We start from the raw sequence: 15,581 nt of genomic DNA on the forward strand, positions 1-15,581 counted from the left end.
TGTGTTAATGTTTGTTTCTTTCTTTCTTTGTTCACTTGTTTTGTTTTAAATAGGTTTGGGGGGCATCTTTTTAAAGAAAAACTGAAACCAAATTTGGCAACTCTGATTATAGGATCTATGAATTTAAAGGAATTTGAGCAGGATTAGTTCCAAAAGGACATGACCATCTATTCAATCTGTAGGAATTATTTAGTAAAATAATTCTAGCTCTTCTGCTACAAACACTGAAGTCTCTGGTAGTCAAAGGGTAAAAGTGGAAATCATCTCAGTTTTTGTTTCGAGGCATTACAGATCAGTATTATTTCATATGAGTAAAATAAGGAGTTTTATTTCTAAGAGGGGCTCCAGAGCAATCAGAAGTAGAGAGGCCAAGAGAAGTGAGCTCTGTTGCTTTGATAGCTACATCACTGGTGTTTAGCAACTATTTTACTAGCAATAAAGATCTTGGATAGGTGCCCCTGGGTTTTAATTCCTATTCCACTGAATTCAATAAGTACCCTATTCTAAAGTAACCAAAACACTCGATTCAGGAATTCAGTTTCCAGCTTTTCACTCCCTCAGCAGGGAAGGGAACTGTTGCTCTTTTTTTCAAATAGCTGAATACATAGAACTCGGGAAAATACTCAGAGAATGAAAATGTTTGAGGTAGAGAAGAAGGGAATCATTTACATATATGCATTTCCCAGTTTTGAAAATTGTTTTTTCAGTTCTGCTCTGACTCACATTCCTTTCCTACTTACTGCTGCTCACTAACACTAAACTTTGTTCCATTCTGTCAGAGCCAACAGGAGAACAGTAGTACACTGCTCAGCAGATTCAAGCAGCAGGAAGAAAGTTTTGCCAAAAAATACGTAAGTAAATAAATTACCTTTTAAAGCACTGATTAGTAACACAAATAAAAGGTTTATTATTGATATGTCCACACTAAAATTGCACACTCCAGTATACTTGTGTGGTTTACAGCCTGCTCACTGAACAGGAAACCTCTCAGTTTCACTGTGTCCAAAAGCTGCTGCTGATCTCAATTATTTTGTGAGAGAGGGCTAGTTGAAACTCAGAAGATTGTGCTGGTATTTCCCAAACTTTGGGCAATTCCAAGGGTGGATGCTTAGATATATATGAAACAAGTGCGTAATCTTAATGTGATCCCTGCTCATGTCTTCAGTGCAAAATAACTCCTAATGTTGGTTCTGTATACTAAATACAGCTACTGCAATGACCCACAAATGTTACTGCACAGGCTGATACAGAGCTAAGTGGGTAAAGAGGGTCATGGTGAGAGAACCATCAGAATAAGGTCTAAGGTCAAGATCTATTTATGTGGTTCTTTCACACCCAATATATCTCATATATTCTCTATGGCAGAGTAATAGCAGGATGGAAGAATACCACATCAGGACTAGGGGAAATGTTCCACTTAATTTGCTGGCTGGCAGAATTAGATGGGAACCACATGTAGCAGCACAGCTGTGTGTGAAAAGAGAGGTTTACCTCCTATCTCCCTAAGGAAACTCATCCCTTCAACATTACACTGAATATACTAAAGCATCAATAAGTCTATTACAATATTTATGTCTAAAATTAATATTTGCAAAATGAGTAGAGCTCTCTGTAACTGCACAAAACTCAGAGCTGTAAGTGAACAAAAATATAAGGTTTGACCCAAGACTGTTGAATTTCCAAATCTGCCAAGTCATTTCTCAAATGTAGTTATTACTCTTGCAGCGTTCACTCATTCATTTAAGCTGAAATCTTTGAGAAGTTTTATAGAATAGTGGTAATTTCTAATATTTAATTAACTAGATAGGTATTTTTCTTTTTTGTGTATTTAGATCTTGCCCAAACATATGTGAAGCAATGAATCCGGATATACATCTGAAAGGTAAAATTCTCTCAGTGATGAAAAAGGATGTACTATAGTTTGTCTATCTAGCATACTTATTGCTCAGAGCCAGTAATAGTTTGTAACACGCAAGGTGTTGCAGACCTGAAAATTGTAAGATCATGAACATTAAAATGAATTGTAAGAAAACTGAAAAGCAATGGATACCCACCAAGGGGATACCCACTAATGGAGAAAACAAAAGGTATTACTTTCAGAGTGCCTCAAAACCTGTTTGGCTTCATGATAGTACACACTGCAAAAAGCCATCAATAAGTTATCCTCTTGTTGGAGGCTGAAAACTTTGCTGATGACCTCTACAAAGCAACTGAGGGAATTTTCTTTCTTCTTTTGTTGTCATTTTTGAAGGTCTCCCATCTTTTTGCTGTTTGCTGTTCCAAAACAACATGACAATGACACAGGATCTCTAAATCTAATTCGATGACAAATTATGGTTAGTAGTAAGCATGTGTTTAAACTACATTGATTTAAAAATTAATGCATTGCATCTATTTAAATCAGTGGCAAATGATACCATCTTTCAGAACTGTAGCTGAGATGAGACATCTAATCAAAGCACGTAAAATTATAGAACTAACGTATAAAATAATCTAAATAAAAAGCGGCCCAACTAGCCAGATAAATTTATTTGATGTACTGTGCTTTTATAGTGTTTTGTGAAGTTTGCTTGAATGCATTCAATATTCATATAATACAGAAGATTTAGATTTAGGGCTGGAAAAAGCAGTTCTGGGAAAATAAAACCCAGCAATCTATCATCTAGCTGCAAATCTTTTACTCTCTGTGACAGCTGGCCTTATCACAAAAGCCCACCATAAATAGCATTTATTCACATGCCTTTTACACAGTCTCTGAAGCAAAGCCTGCCTAATCTTTTACTTTGTCCTGTAATTAAACCTATATAATTCAGGAAGATTCTGCTCATGTTATCTAAGCCCTCTAGAGGCTACAGGAAGATGTCTATATACTTGAGCAGGACTAGGGTTTGCACCATAATTTTGGATCTGACAGTAAAACTGTGGCTCTGAAAATGCTTATGCAGCTCATTGCAGAATTTCCAGCTTCAGGTTTTTTCTACTGAAGTGGTTAGGAGACACCCTGGCAGGATCACAAGGTTTATTAAAACACAGCCCACAACACTTTGTCACTTTCTGCCACTGCCTGAAACACCACAGTGACTGAAAAACCACTGTGCATTCATAGACTCACAGAAGCCAATGGGAACAGATTTAGCTTCTGCTTTTTCATTTACAGAAGGGCTTTGTTTCTGATAGTGGGTTTTCATGTACAAGTTGCTAGCCCGTCACCCTTTTAAACAGAATTTTTTTAGGTCACAATGAAAAGCAGGCAAGGTTGCCACAAAATGCACACGCTGTTTTATTACCTTGCAAATTAAAAAGAAGTTAATTTTTTCTGCCTTTTCCTTTGGAATCAGGCATTCTCTGCCAACTGGAAGAAACACATCCACACATATGCCATAGAATTATAACACCTTCCTATTCTTATAATTGGAATTCTCTGTTTATTAGTTTCACAGAAAATGTAGCAAGATAACAAAAAATTTTCAGACTGAATGAAATACGTTCAGTCTCTATAGCTTGAGGAAACTCTAACCCATGCTGGCTTTAAGTCTGTAGCTTGCAGTGAAAAAAAAATTCCAAAAGGTCCAGCTGATTGCAACTACTTGCCACAAAGATTCTGTCCTTTTTCATCCATGTACAACAGCATGTGCACCAGAAGCCAGAAAATTTGAAGATGTCTCTGCTCATTGCAGGCAGAACTAGGTGACCTTTAAAGGTCCCTTCCAACCCAAACTATTCCATGATTCTGTAATAAATTGGATGTTCCAGGGTAGTATATATATACATAATAAACAGCACAAATAGTTTCCCCCTAAGTGGTGAGCCTCTTTGATAGTACCTCTTCTACCACCTGGACAGTGTGCAGCACTTCTCATTCTGAAGGCTGAGTGAAATATCCATCTTCACTATCAAAATGACATTCTTAAATATCAGGAGGAGTGTTTTCTATCTGGTTTGCACTCAGCTAGCATGGAGTAAATATTTGGGCATGCAGCTTATGTAAAAGGCATACCCACAAGAAAGCAGCACCATTGCATCACTGACCCTGTGGAAAGGAGGTGTTAGAAGAAAAAGAGAGGAGGGTTGGAGTTCCTCCAAACTCCACTGATTCATGCACAACAGAATAGATTATAAACTAACCTGGACATCAAATTGTAAACTGATATTGAATAGCAGTACATCACCCCAAAGGCTTGTATCAAACAGCTTCCTTTTGGTATTAGGCCATGAAATGCATGGGTAATAGCATTGATGTTTACCACTGTTATTGATTTTTTATTGCTGAGGAGAGAATCACCTTTTTTTTAATTACAGAAATATAAAGGCTACAATTTAAGACACTGTCTGCCTTTTTTATTATTATCCTGGTCCCATCTAGTTACCCTTGCGTTCCTTGGTAGTGCCATGGATTTAACTGGGCTTATTTCTAATTTGAACCAGCATAACTGAACAGAAAATCAGACCAGTATCTTGCATAGACAAAACTCCACCCCCTAAGAATGATCCTCTGAGCAGACACTAAAGTACTACATATATTGAATAAATGAACATTCAATGCCATCTGCTGGGGTGTACAAAAATATGCAATACCAGGCTTGAACAACAAGAGCAACAAATGTAAAGAGGGTGTTCAGGCAGAAACAGTCTTCTTTCAAAACACATTTGGAAGGGAGGGTTGTGGGATGCTGCCTATCCCTAGTACACTTCAGCATCTGGGTACAACCCCTGGACAAAAAGTAGGTCTGGTTTGAACTCTCTCCATGGCATAAAACCCCTTCAACATGCAAGTGCCCCTTTCTCCTAAGCATTAGAGCACACTGTAATGTTATTGGTTAGTCTTAATAGAAGGACTTTCATACTCCACTTTTGAATCAGGCTATTATGAAGGCACAGATACAAGATTTGTGGTATTGCAGACAGTGTAAGAAAGGATTACAACAGTCCAGAATATGAGCATGTACTGGGCAAAGTCATACCATAAATGCTATGCATTAAACAGTCACTGGATTAAATGTGTAAGTCAGATTAACTGCAGAATTTGGGACTCTATTCTGAAGTGAACTCACTCTCCTGCTCGATTCTTTGTCCCGGTAACTTATGTTCTTCTGGCTGTACCATGAGACAACTTTGTGGGCAGACAGACACCACTGAGAACAGCCTGACAGCTAAAATGTTCTCAGTTTGGGGGTATTCTTCTGCTACAAAGGGAAAAAGACACATTTTTATTCACAAAGGGATTTCCAGATCAGGATCCCCAAGCTCACCAGGGTGACCTCTCACAATTCTGCACTGAGCAGCAAAACTCAGAAGAGAGAGGGGAGTTCAAGTACATCGTTCTTTGGGTGTTCCTGGTGGGTGGGCTTAGACATGCTCATGGTTGTGCATCCCATTTCCACACAGCTACTTCCTCCTGCATTGTATAGAACAAACTCGTGGGTGCATTTGTTTCATCTCCTTTGTTTCAGTATCTCTAAAATATTGCGCAGATGGCAGATTTTAGTTACATTACATAAATTATTAGTTACTGTATCATATTCTACAGAATGAGACCTGCTGAAAGTTTTTTTTCCATTTCATACAGAAACCAGAAGAACTATTTCTGTTAGCTCCAATCAATTTGTAAGTACCACAGTGTTCTTCCTAAAATTTTACTTTTGTTTTGCTTCCTGGTGTGTGTTAATATCATCTTGGCTATGCTGGTAACAGAATATGCAATTGTCACTGTTTGCTAATGAAAAATAAAGCATACTAACTTTGAAATATCTATGAATACTTTTACTTTGTTTTAGTTAGAACTAGACTGGAGAAGTGACTCATGCACTAGTCAATTCTCCATTTATGGGCTGAATCAAAATACACCTTTACCATAAGATCATATGAAAATAACAGTAATCAAGCTGAACAAGCTTGTAAGTCATAAATCCCAAGGTTTAATATGTAAGTAATGCAAATGAAAACTGAACTGTTAACAGTACACATTTCAATGTCTTCCCATTTTTATCTGAAAGCTGGTTTTGAGTTTCAGTTCAGGCATAAAAGGCTGTAAATACCTTTCAATCACAAAGATGCAAATAAAGCACAGCTCTATGCTTAACAAGCAAGTTGGACAAGTAAAGGTTGACTAAAGAAGGTTGATGTAATCAATACTTTGACTCCTTAAGGTCTCACAGAAAGATTAATAACAATCAGATGTCATAAGGGATTAATGCTAAACAGAAGGCGGTAAAAGAGCAGAACAGGGAAAGAACAGTCAGAAAAATATTTACTTATGCTAAGGCAGTTACGGAATTATTTGAAGAAATTTCTGAGACATTAATTGATTATCTTTGGGAACTCTCCAAGGAGTTCCTAAAGTTACAGAAAAGAACAGTGGTGATCTCAATTTCTTATGAGAAAGAAAATCCTGAGGTTTTATTGGGGACCTGTAGAGACTATGAAACAAAGTCAATCTGAAAGCAACTTTTGGAAATAATAGGTACAGTTATGTAAAAAATTGTTTATGTGAGCATGAAGAACATCTCATCAACTCCTCAAACCAAAAGTAGTTTCTTTTTCTGCAGAAATATGATCACAATAGTAAGAAAGAAAACAGTAGATGTGATATATCTTGATTTTTATCGGGCCTCTGACATTTCCCAGAAGACAGTCTCACCTGGAAACCTGGACTAGATGAAAATGCATGAAGTGTTTGCACAATTGGTTATAAAAATAGTCACCCACAGCGTAGCTGACAGTAGTCTTTTACTGAACTGGAGAGTTGTGCAGAGGAGAGCCTGAAAATCCCCTGCAGGGGTCTGTGTAGGGTGTGGTGGTATTTTTCATGTGCTGTTATAAAAATCCTGCAATATACTGTCAAGAACATATCTTGTAGGTCTGAGCAATGTTATAATAAAGATGTGTACAACGTGGAGAGAGTTCACAGGAAAGTAACACTGGGATATGAGGTTCAAAATCTTTTAAGTTAGTTGGCAACTCAGGAAAGTTTTAAAGAAGCATATTTGCCTAGTGAGAAGACTAAAAGGAAATATAGTTATAGGCATATAATTATAGACATTAGCATAATAAAGGTTGAAACAGTGTGGATAGTAATCATTTTTGTGTGTGTGTCCTTAGAGGGTAAAACAAATTGGCTGAAACGTTAGCACTCAAGAGAAAAAGCCTGAATGGAAAGGGCAGTTAACTAGTAGAAGAAGACACCTCAGGAAGCTATTGCTTCCCCATTACTAGTGAGTTCAAGAAGAGAAGAAAAAAAAACATCAGGGAAGATCCAAGGGGATGATGCACTTATATTTTTTGTATCAAAATATGACTTACAGAAACATGTGCTACTCTCTGCTGAGTTCACTCAGCAGCAATCTCAGCTGTGTGCCGAAGGAAGCAAAGAGTTGTGTCCCAGCATGTAAACAGTGAGTATGAAGGGTACACCAAGACTCCAGAAAATAATCTTGAACAAACCTACTACAAGTGTATAGACATCCAGAGACATCCTGAGTCACTCTCAGCATCATATTTCTGAGGATTCCACTGTTAAATACTTACTTGCTATCCAATTCACTTGGACTGCACATTTGCTAGCACAAATTCCCCAAAGCACTACATGTTTTCATAGTAAAGTGTGACATTTGTGATGATTTAGTTAATATACTCTTTCAAGTAACATATGTAAACAGTCAGTAAAACATAAATCCCACATGAATAACATTATAATGAAAGATACACTTTCAAATGTCTGCAATAACCACAAAATTAAACACTATCATTATATTTTCAAGATCAGGCAGGAAAATTCAAAGAGAGATCTAAACTGTCTAACTAATGGCTATTTCAAGTATCTAAATAAAAAAATTTAGATCCTCAAAGCACTTGGTCAACTACTTTCCAACCCTTCAATTTCCATCAGAAAATTTTCTGTGCACCAAAATGTCTGGTTACAGTATTCAGATATTTCCAAATCTGGAATTCATCTTGAACTTAAATTTAATTGTATTATCTGTATATCTCTTCCTCTGTCCAGAGTAAATATTTGGCAATGAAGGGCAAGGCTGACTTGCGGCCTTCCCCTAAGTTATCTGAGGAGGATGAAGATGAATATGAGACTGTAAGTTCTTCCACTCTGGAGGCCATGAATGCTTTAAGAATCCTTCCTGCCAAACCTCCACAAGAATCTGAATATGCAGGTAACTTCTGTCTATGGAAATTGAGAAAAGCCTAGAGATATATAGCACTAGTACTTGGGTTTTTCAATGGGGATATCTTTTAGAATAGAATGTTCAGCTCATGGGCAGAAACAACAGAAGAGCTTTGCCGGCATCTTCATATTCTAAAGTTACCCTTATTTCCATTAGATCATGTTAAATTAATAACTGCACACTGCTTTTTTTAATTTTAATATTACCGTCATGGGAGAAATTCTATTATCCCACTCCACCTGGAATGTGAAAAAAACCTGACTGATCAAACTCACGACTGTTTCAGATAAGCTCATAGTTATTCAATCCTGAACTCTTTAAGATGGAAAACATATTAAAGAACATATGAAACTTTCCTCCAGATGAAGTTAAGTAGTATTTTTACTTAAAAAAAAAAAAGTGTTTTCTGCTGCTTTCAATAGCAAAAAAAAGCAATTATTTTGAGTGTATTTATCAGGCATTCTTAACCTTGCAAGATAGCTTCATTAACCCCCCTTTGGTTTACTAAGACCATGTTAAGCTACATTTAATGCCCAAACATATAGAGCCAATTAATATCCTGTTTATGGATGTGAAATATCATTATAGATATCCATTGTTCAAAGTCATTACAAGCACTCTCTGGAAGCTTTAAATCATTAAAAAACTGGGGGGAAATCCTAGATGAGAAAGAATGGAAGCCAGAAACCAAATATATCTGGCATCTTAAAATACAGGATCAATATATTATGAAAGCTTGCTCCAATTCACGTCAAAATCAGCAAGATTTTTCTACTAATTTTTTGTGGGAGTTTGTTTGATATCTAAACAAATATATGGCTTTTTAAGTGAGTAAATTTACCAGTCTGTGAGTGGACCACAATCAGTCTGAACATTCAGATATCCTACATTTTATTTGCACATTATATTTGGAAATATGAACTCCAAATACTGATTTTTGTCTTGGTTAGCAGTAAAAACTTTCAGTCAGCAGTCAGTATCTTTTGTTGTTTATGTAAGACTGTCCCAAAGTACCTAAAAGACATAATTTCTCTTTTGTGAATTCAGATAAAACACATTAAACAAAAGGCTGGGTTTTTTCCGATGTGTTATGCCCAGTAACTATAATGTGGCAAGATGTAAGAGTGAGGAAAGGTCTGAAAATGTATTTCAAAAGGGTAAAAGTCAATGCTAACATTTTTGCCATCTTTCCTAGATAAATACCCGTGCCCTTATGATATAAAATTAATGACTTGAAAACACATGCTAACATACAACCTGTGCATTTCTTTTAGATGGCCAGGGACCCAGTATTTATTAAAAGCTAAAGTAAAACTTTAAAAGCTCTATAGAAAGTGAAATTCCTACAACTCTCAGAAAATCAGAACAAAACAAAAGTGTTGCCAAGAACAAAGGTTCAAATGAGAAACAAATTCAGTAATCTAATCACAGTTAAGGTTAAATGCCTGCCTTAACTGTGTGCCACTTTATGAAGGCTTTTTTTTTAACCACTGTGAGGAGGTTATTCATAAAGCTGTTACCAAGGTCATGGTTATGTCTCAATGCAGCTAATAGCTGACATTTAAGTTCTGAAAAGAAAAATATAAAATTCTACAAAAATGGTAAGACTTGACCTGAAATGCATATTTTGAACATTAAAAACTCTTCTTCTTAAAACTTCTTATTACAGAATTACTCAGGTATGATTTTTCTTCCTCTTTTACAGATAAACGTTGTTTAAAGCCTTCAGTTACCACTTCCCCAATGAGTGAGGACACATCTCAGCCCCTTCAATACCCAACTGTGAGTAAAGATACTAAACCTTATTCACAACCAGCTTTCCCCTATTCTGTAATATCCTTTAAAGTTAAGCGTAGTCTATTCTAACTCTTAGCCATATCACATTCATTTGTACAAGGGCACACAAGTTGCTGTGAGCCGTTCCTGTTTCACTTTGTGCTGATGTCCTCACCACTTGCTTTCACTTGTTGATCCTCTAAGTATTAGAGGTGTCCCAGTCAGGTGCAGCCCCATTTCTACCAGCATAGTTTCAAGGGTGATGACTAACATTATATCTTTATTTTACTTTATTAACAGATTCACACATCTGTTCCGGAGGGGAGGAGAGTGACAAGTGTAAGAGGTATAATGAAAAAATCTACCCATTTCTGCAAACAGAAATAGAAATTGTTACATCCATATTTATCTTTTGTACAGAGGCAGAGATTGCAGATGATAGATACATATGGTTTTCAGAACAGCAGCTCCTTTCCAAAATAATCATACTGCAAATTTTGCAATACAGTTTCAACTATCTACCATCTAAGTAATTATTTACAGAAGGAGATGTAATTTATCTCAGGACCTCCCTGTTCCTCAAAGGGGAGGGGAAAAAAGCCATTCAATTTAAAACCTAGCTTTTCCTTTTACCTGTATTATAAGGACATAAGGGGCCAGGGGAAGCCTATGCTTCTCATGATCTCATGCTTTTTCAATCGCTATGCTTCTCAGGCATTTTGTATTAATATATTCTAAAGGATAATTTAATAACTATTTTAAATAGTAATATCAACTTTTGCAATGTCTACTAGAGATTTATATCCTAAGGTAACTATTTACAAAGTTCACCTACTAAGAATATGTTAATTGTGTGGTACATCATTTAGCATACACTTTTTTTTCATGTTGCTTCACCTTTAACTGTAAATTTGCCTCAAAATAAAATGCACCTTTAATTTTTGTTTGATCTGTTTAGTTTCTTGTTGTGAAATCAGAGACAGATTGCTATATTATTCTTCAAGAATTGAATGAGGGGTCCAAATATTAAATCCTCTAATTGATGGTTTTACTCAATCATAGGGTTATTTTTAAAGTAGTTTCTATACACTTTTTTGTATTTAACATACTTTGATGTAGCAGTGTCTCATGAAGCCAACCATTGAACTTTTAAATATCTGGTTAGCTTTGCAAGGGAATATTTTTGCTCTTACCATTTTCAAATTTTTAAGCCAAAAGCTAAATATCATCAAAAATACTGCTATTGCCAAGCCAGGAAAATATGATCAAGTCTGTGTTTGCTACAACAGCTTATTTTGAGAAAGTATTGATCAGCCAGAAAAATAACTCTAAGAATTCCATATAAAACAGAATTCAGTTTTTTCCCTTTTATTTCACACTATAATGCAAAACATAGATCCAAATAATTCCTACAAATTAGGAGAAAAAAAGTACTATAAAGTTTGAAAATTAAAGGTTAGATAGACTCTTGTGAGACAATCCTGATGTAGATTGAAAAAAATCTGAATTGAGATAAGTTCAAGTAAGCCAGCCTCAAAATCTGCAGAAATCAGTAAACAAGGACAGTTTGCCAATTTATCTTAAGCTTGGAATTCCACCACGATTTTGTAGGTTGGATTCACATGCTTTTCTGCCTCCATGTGATGTGTGCTGATGTTAAGATGAACCACAGCCAGTGCAGGCAGGTACATTATACTCTGCAGTTCGAGAATGCAACTTGTATGTATTTTTAAAAGATCCTGAGTGAATAGCCCTTATAGCGAACACTATTATTTTTAGATAACTACACTGTTATTAAATATATCTTAACATTTATCCTCCTGTCCAGTGCTATTAAGAGGCCTTGCCACAAGATGGCATAAATAGCACAGAAGAATTTTTGTCAGAGTACTTTCTAGAACTGTTAAACATTTAAGGAACCATTACTTTATTGAAACCAATTTGTTATGGTTTACTTAAAGGAGAGCTTGAAATGTATTGAAATTTCTTTTCGTTAGTTAGGATTTCAGCATGTAATCCTATCTAATGAAAATAGAGTAAGATTTTTCTTTTTTTTTTATTAGCAAGATGCTAATTTAAATAATTGGGCATATTTTAGCAAATTTGAAAACAACAAAAAATGTATTTATTTTCATTGTTTTTCAATATTTCTATAAATTTCTATGCAAAAATCAAAACAAACAAAAAATGCATCCTAAACTTGATAAACATATAAAGTCTCTGAACGATATTTAAATTTACAATAGCTGCATAAATATCACCCTCAAATGTTTCATTCTGAAAGCCAGAGCAAAGACGTTTGGAGGTAGATCCAGGGGAGGGCAAGAAATGGGGCTGGACTTCTAGTAATGATAACAACAATACCAGAATAATATAACTTAATTTGTAAATTATATGGATAACACTCTACTAACAATTATTAATAATTATCTTTAGGAGGAAGAATGAAAATACAGGGACACCAGGTAAGTAGAATCTCTCATCAATTAAAATTTTTACAGGTCATTTTGCCATTTAATAGATTTTTGAAAGCAGGCTGCCATTTTGCTGGCACTAGCTAAAGGATAAGAGAATTCCTACCAGCAGTCCTTCATTATCTCATTTGCTTGCATTCACAGTCTATGTAGATGTCTTTTATTCCTCAGTGATTTTAAAATGGCATGTTAAAGCATGATGTTTCTTGTTGTAGAGCACATAAACCTTTTGACTCTTAACATGAGCATGTCTACTTAATCTAAATTTTTCACATTTCTCTCCAGTAAACCAAGTTACAAAAGCTTACAGGGATTTTTGTTTCCTCTCTTTTCCAGGACCCTATGCCTCCCCCACGGTAAGATCACATAAGAGATCACAGTCCTTGAGGAATTGGGTGCTAATGAATGCTCACATCCATCTGTACTGGTAATGAGATGACTGGAAGTGAGCCAGCATCCTTTTTCTGCCTGGCGCTCTTTGGACTCTCACAGGTTCCAATAAAAAATTAGGGAGAACAAAGCATGGACTCCAAGTGTTCATAGAAGGATTTCAGGCCTGCATTTTCAAAATCTGTGCCTACAGACAAGTGAAAAACCTAGAAATCTTGAGTCTGGTTCAATCCAGATATAAAGTGCTGGCAAAAAAATTTCCATCAGTTGGATTGGTGCCTTAGGCTCTGTTCACTGTGATAATATTGACTTCATTCCCTCTTAAATCTTTCTGCCAATGTTTTTTGCTACAAATCTAAATCATGTCAATAGAAATGAATTGGAATAATTCCACTTACTCTCAGAGAAGATGAACCAAGCTCTATTCCACAAATATAATTTTCTATGATATACCCACAAAGAAAAAAATAATTACTTCTTGATCTTTTCAACCCCCAAAAATAACTTCTATAATTAAAACATCCTTTCAAAAGTTCATCTAGGATTTACAAACTTATTCTTCCATGCCTACACTGACTGCCTCGAAATGTATAAAGAATTTTAAAACATGATTAGCATTACATATTCAGAATTTACTTTTAAAAATGTGAAATAGCATAAAAGGATAGCGTAAAAGGGCAGTGTAACTTCACAAACTCAAAATTGTAAGTGTAGAGATAAGAACATTCTCAGTCCATCATTCTACAAAATTTCACTATTTATTTCTTTTTGTATTATGGTTGCCAGAATGGTTCTTAATTCTCTCACCTGACTTAATTTGGGTATGTACTCTGCAAATACACAATGCTCCCTCCTCAGGAGCCCACCACTGAACTGCAGTTCTGACAGGCACCATGGATGCTCCTCCAGTTTTATCCACCCAACCTCTCCATGTTACAGCTTCCAGACAGAGCTGGGCTGTGACAGGCCTCAGAGCATAGGCAGAGCATGCCCACACCTGACAGAAAACCCCAGGCCCATGTTACCTGTGAGTTTTCTGGAATGAAGAGCATTTTTCCCTCTGTGTCTGAAACTGCAGTATGTTCCCCGGCTGGACCATATACACAGGCCTACCCGCCCAGAAATATCCACATTATAGAGCTGTTCTTGGCACATTCTGGTGAGGCACACAGAAGCAATATTAAGGGGTACATAATACAGTACAGTAACATCTTGAAAATATACAATGTGATCCAATATTACTATTGCTATTGAAAGGTCCTAAGGAATTCCTGAACCTGAGCTTGGCTCAGCTCAAATACACTGATATGCTCTCAGAAAATTCCAGTCTCTGACTTCTAGAGCTTGCACTTACAACATGGTACCTGCACCTTCTTTATTCCATAATAGTTTTTCAAATTCTTCTTTGACTTCTCTAGGCCTCCAAACACACTGCCAAAGCAGTATCAGCCACTTCCTCCAGAGCCAAGGATAAGCAGCCAGTTCTTTCACAAGAGGAACACGCTCAGCCAAGCTCCCACCTTTCCAATATCAGCAAAAGTCACAAGGTATTGGGCATTCCTCATCCTCACTCTCTGAGAATCAAAACATTCTCCCTGGTCAAACCACAAGACTTTACTTCCATTGCGCCTCTGCTTTTACTTCAGAAATTATTCTTTAGACAGCTGTGAATAATTGAGAGAACTGGTATTTAGTGTAATATGACACTAGCATTTGTCTTAAGAAAAAAACTGACAAAATAACAGTAAAGAAATAAAGGAATAGAAAAGTAGGCAGAACTTTCAAGAACAATTTGTTTAAGGTTTGTCCTGTTTTTTATTGATAACATTTAGAGGTCTTGCAATCACTTTTAAGTAGGAAATTTTTACTTACTTAGCACCTCACAGTCAGGTGAGGGGGAAATACACTGACTGCATCAGAGATACAGAAATACACCCCATATTCTGAGGACATTACATTCAGGAAAAGAAATTACTAATCTGTAGCCAGAAGTCTGACTTCAGCCCAAGAGGCCAATGAATGCATGTTATGACTTGGTTCTTGCACTCCGCTGTCATGCAATGCCCATGGTCATTCAGGATCTTGGCATGGCAGTGAGGATGAGCTCTGCCAAGTCCTGAAGCACAGACCACTTGTGTCCAGCTGTATGACCAAGAATATGCATTTATCAGGTTATGAGTTTGGTTGCTTTTGTCATACAATTCAGATCTAGTCAGATGAGCACATACATACACTGCTCACTGCCATGTAACCAGGTGTGTATATGTTCTTGCTATGTGACCAAAATGCATGTTCATAATTGGAGGGTGCAGCTGGGACACATGCTGGGAAGAGGAATGACACAAATCCAGGGACCAGAGAGCATAATATTCAAATGACTCTTGACAATAACCTATTGCAGCTGAAGCTGTGTCAATCGTGTCAATCCTTCCTTAAATTATTTCGATTTCAGTTCATTAAGATGGAACTTTGCTTTATTCTACAGAGGTCACTACAAATTCCTCTGAGAGAAAATAAGCATAGAAACCAAGGAAATAACCTTTTGCTTAAAGTTTTTACTTAGGAGTGAGCTCTAAGTATGGATTGTTGGGGTGAGGTTTTTTTCCTAAATGGTTCTTAATTTTTTTCAGGGTTTAGGTTGGTTGCTGAGACATTTTATTAATATGAAGTAGCTTCACATTTAGATGCAAGACATAATATAGAACTGCAAAGTTCCAAATCCCATGACTGATCCTCTCCCTCAGTAGGGTAGCACATCAATTGAAAG

General features: G+C 36.3%; 1 protein-coding gene across 1 annotated transcript in view; it reads left to right on the forward strand.

Annotated features, from left to right (window-relative positions):
- Positions 1-784: 784 nt before the first annotated feature.
- Positions 785-15,581, forward strand: part of CLNK (cytokine dependent hematopoietic cell linker) — a 33,167-nt gene continuing 18,370 nt past the window's right edge. Inside the window, exons 1-9 of the mRNA XM_071556792.1 lie at positions 785-851; positions 1,833-1,882; positions 5,567-5,604; positions 8,000-8,162; positions 9,880-9,956; positions 10,251-10,296; positions 12,387-12,415; positions 12,761-12,780; positions 14,233-14,361. Coding sequence (XP_071412893.1) covers positions 1,858-1,882; positions 5,567-5,604; positions 8,000-8,162; positions 9,880-9,956; positions 10,251-10,296; positions 12,387-12,415; positions 12,761-12,780; positions 14,233-14,361 — 527 coding nt within the window. The 5' untranslated portion in view covers positions 785-851; positions 1,833-1,857. The remainder of the gene's footprint in view (positions 852-1,832; positions 1,883-5,566; positions 5,605-7,999; positions 8,163-9,879; positions 9,957-10,250; positions 10,297-12,386; positions 12,416-12,760; positions 12,781-14,232; positions 14,362-15,581) is intronic.

This window comes from Pithys albifrons, chromosome 5 (genome assembly GCF_047495875.1).
Source record: "Pithys albifrons albifrons isolate INPA30051 chromosome 5, PitAlb_v1, whole genome shotgun sequence".
Classification (NCBI taxonomy): Eukaryota; Metazoa; Chordata; class Aves; order Passeriformes; family Thamnophilidae; genus Pithys; species Pithys albifrons.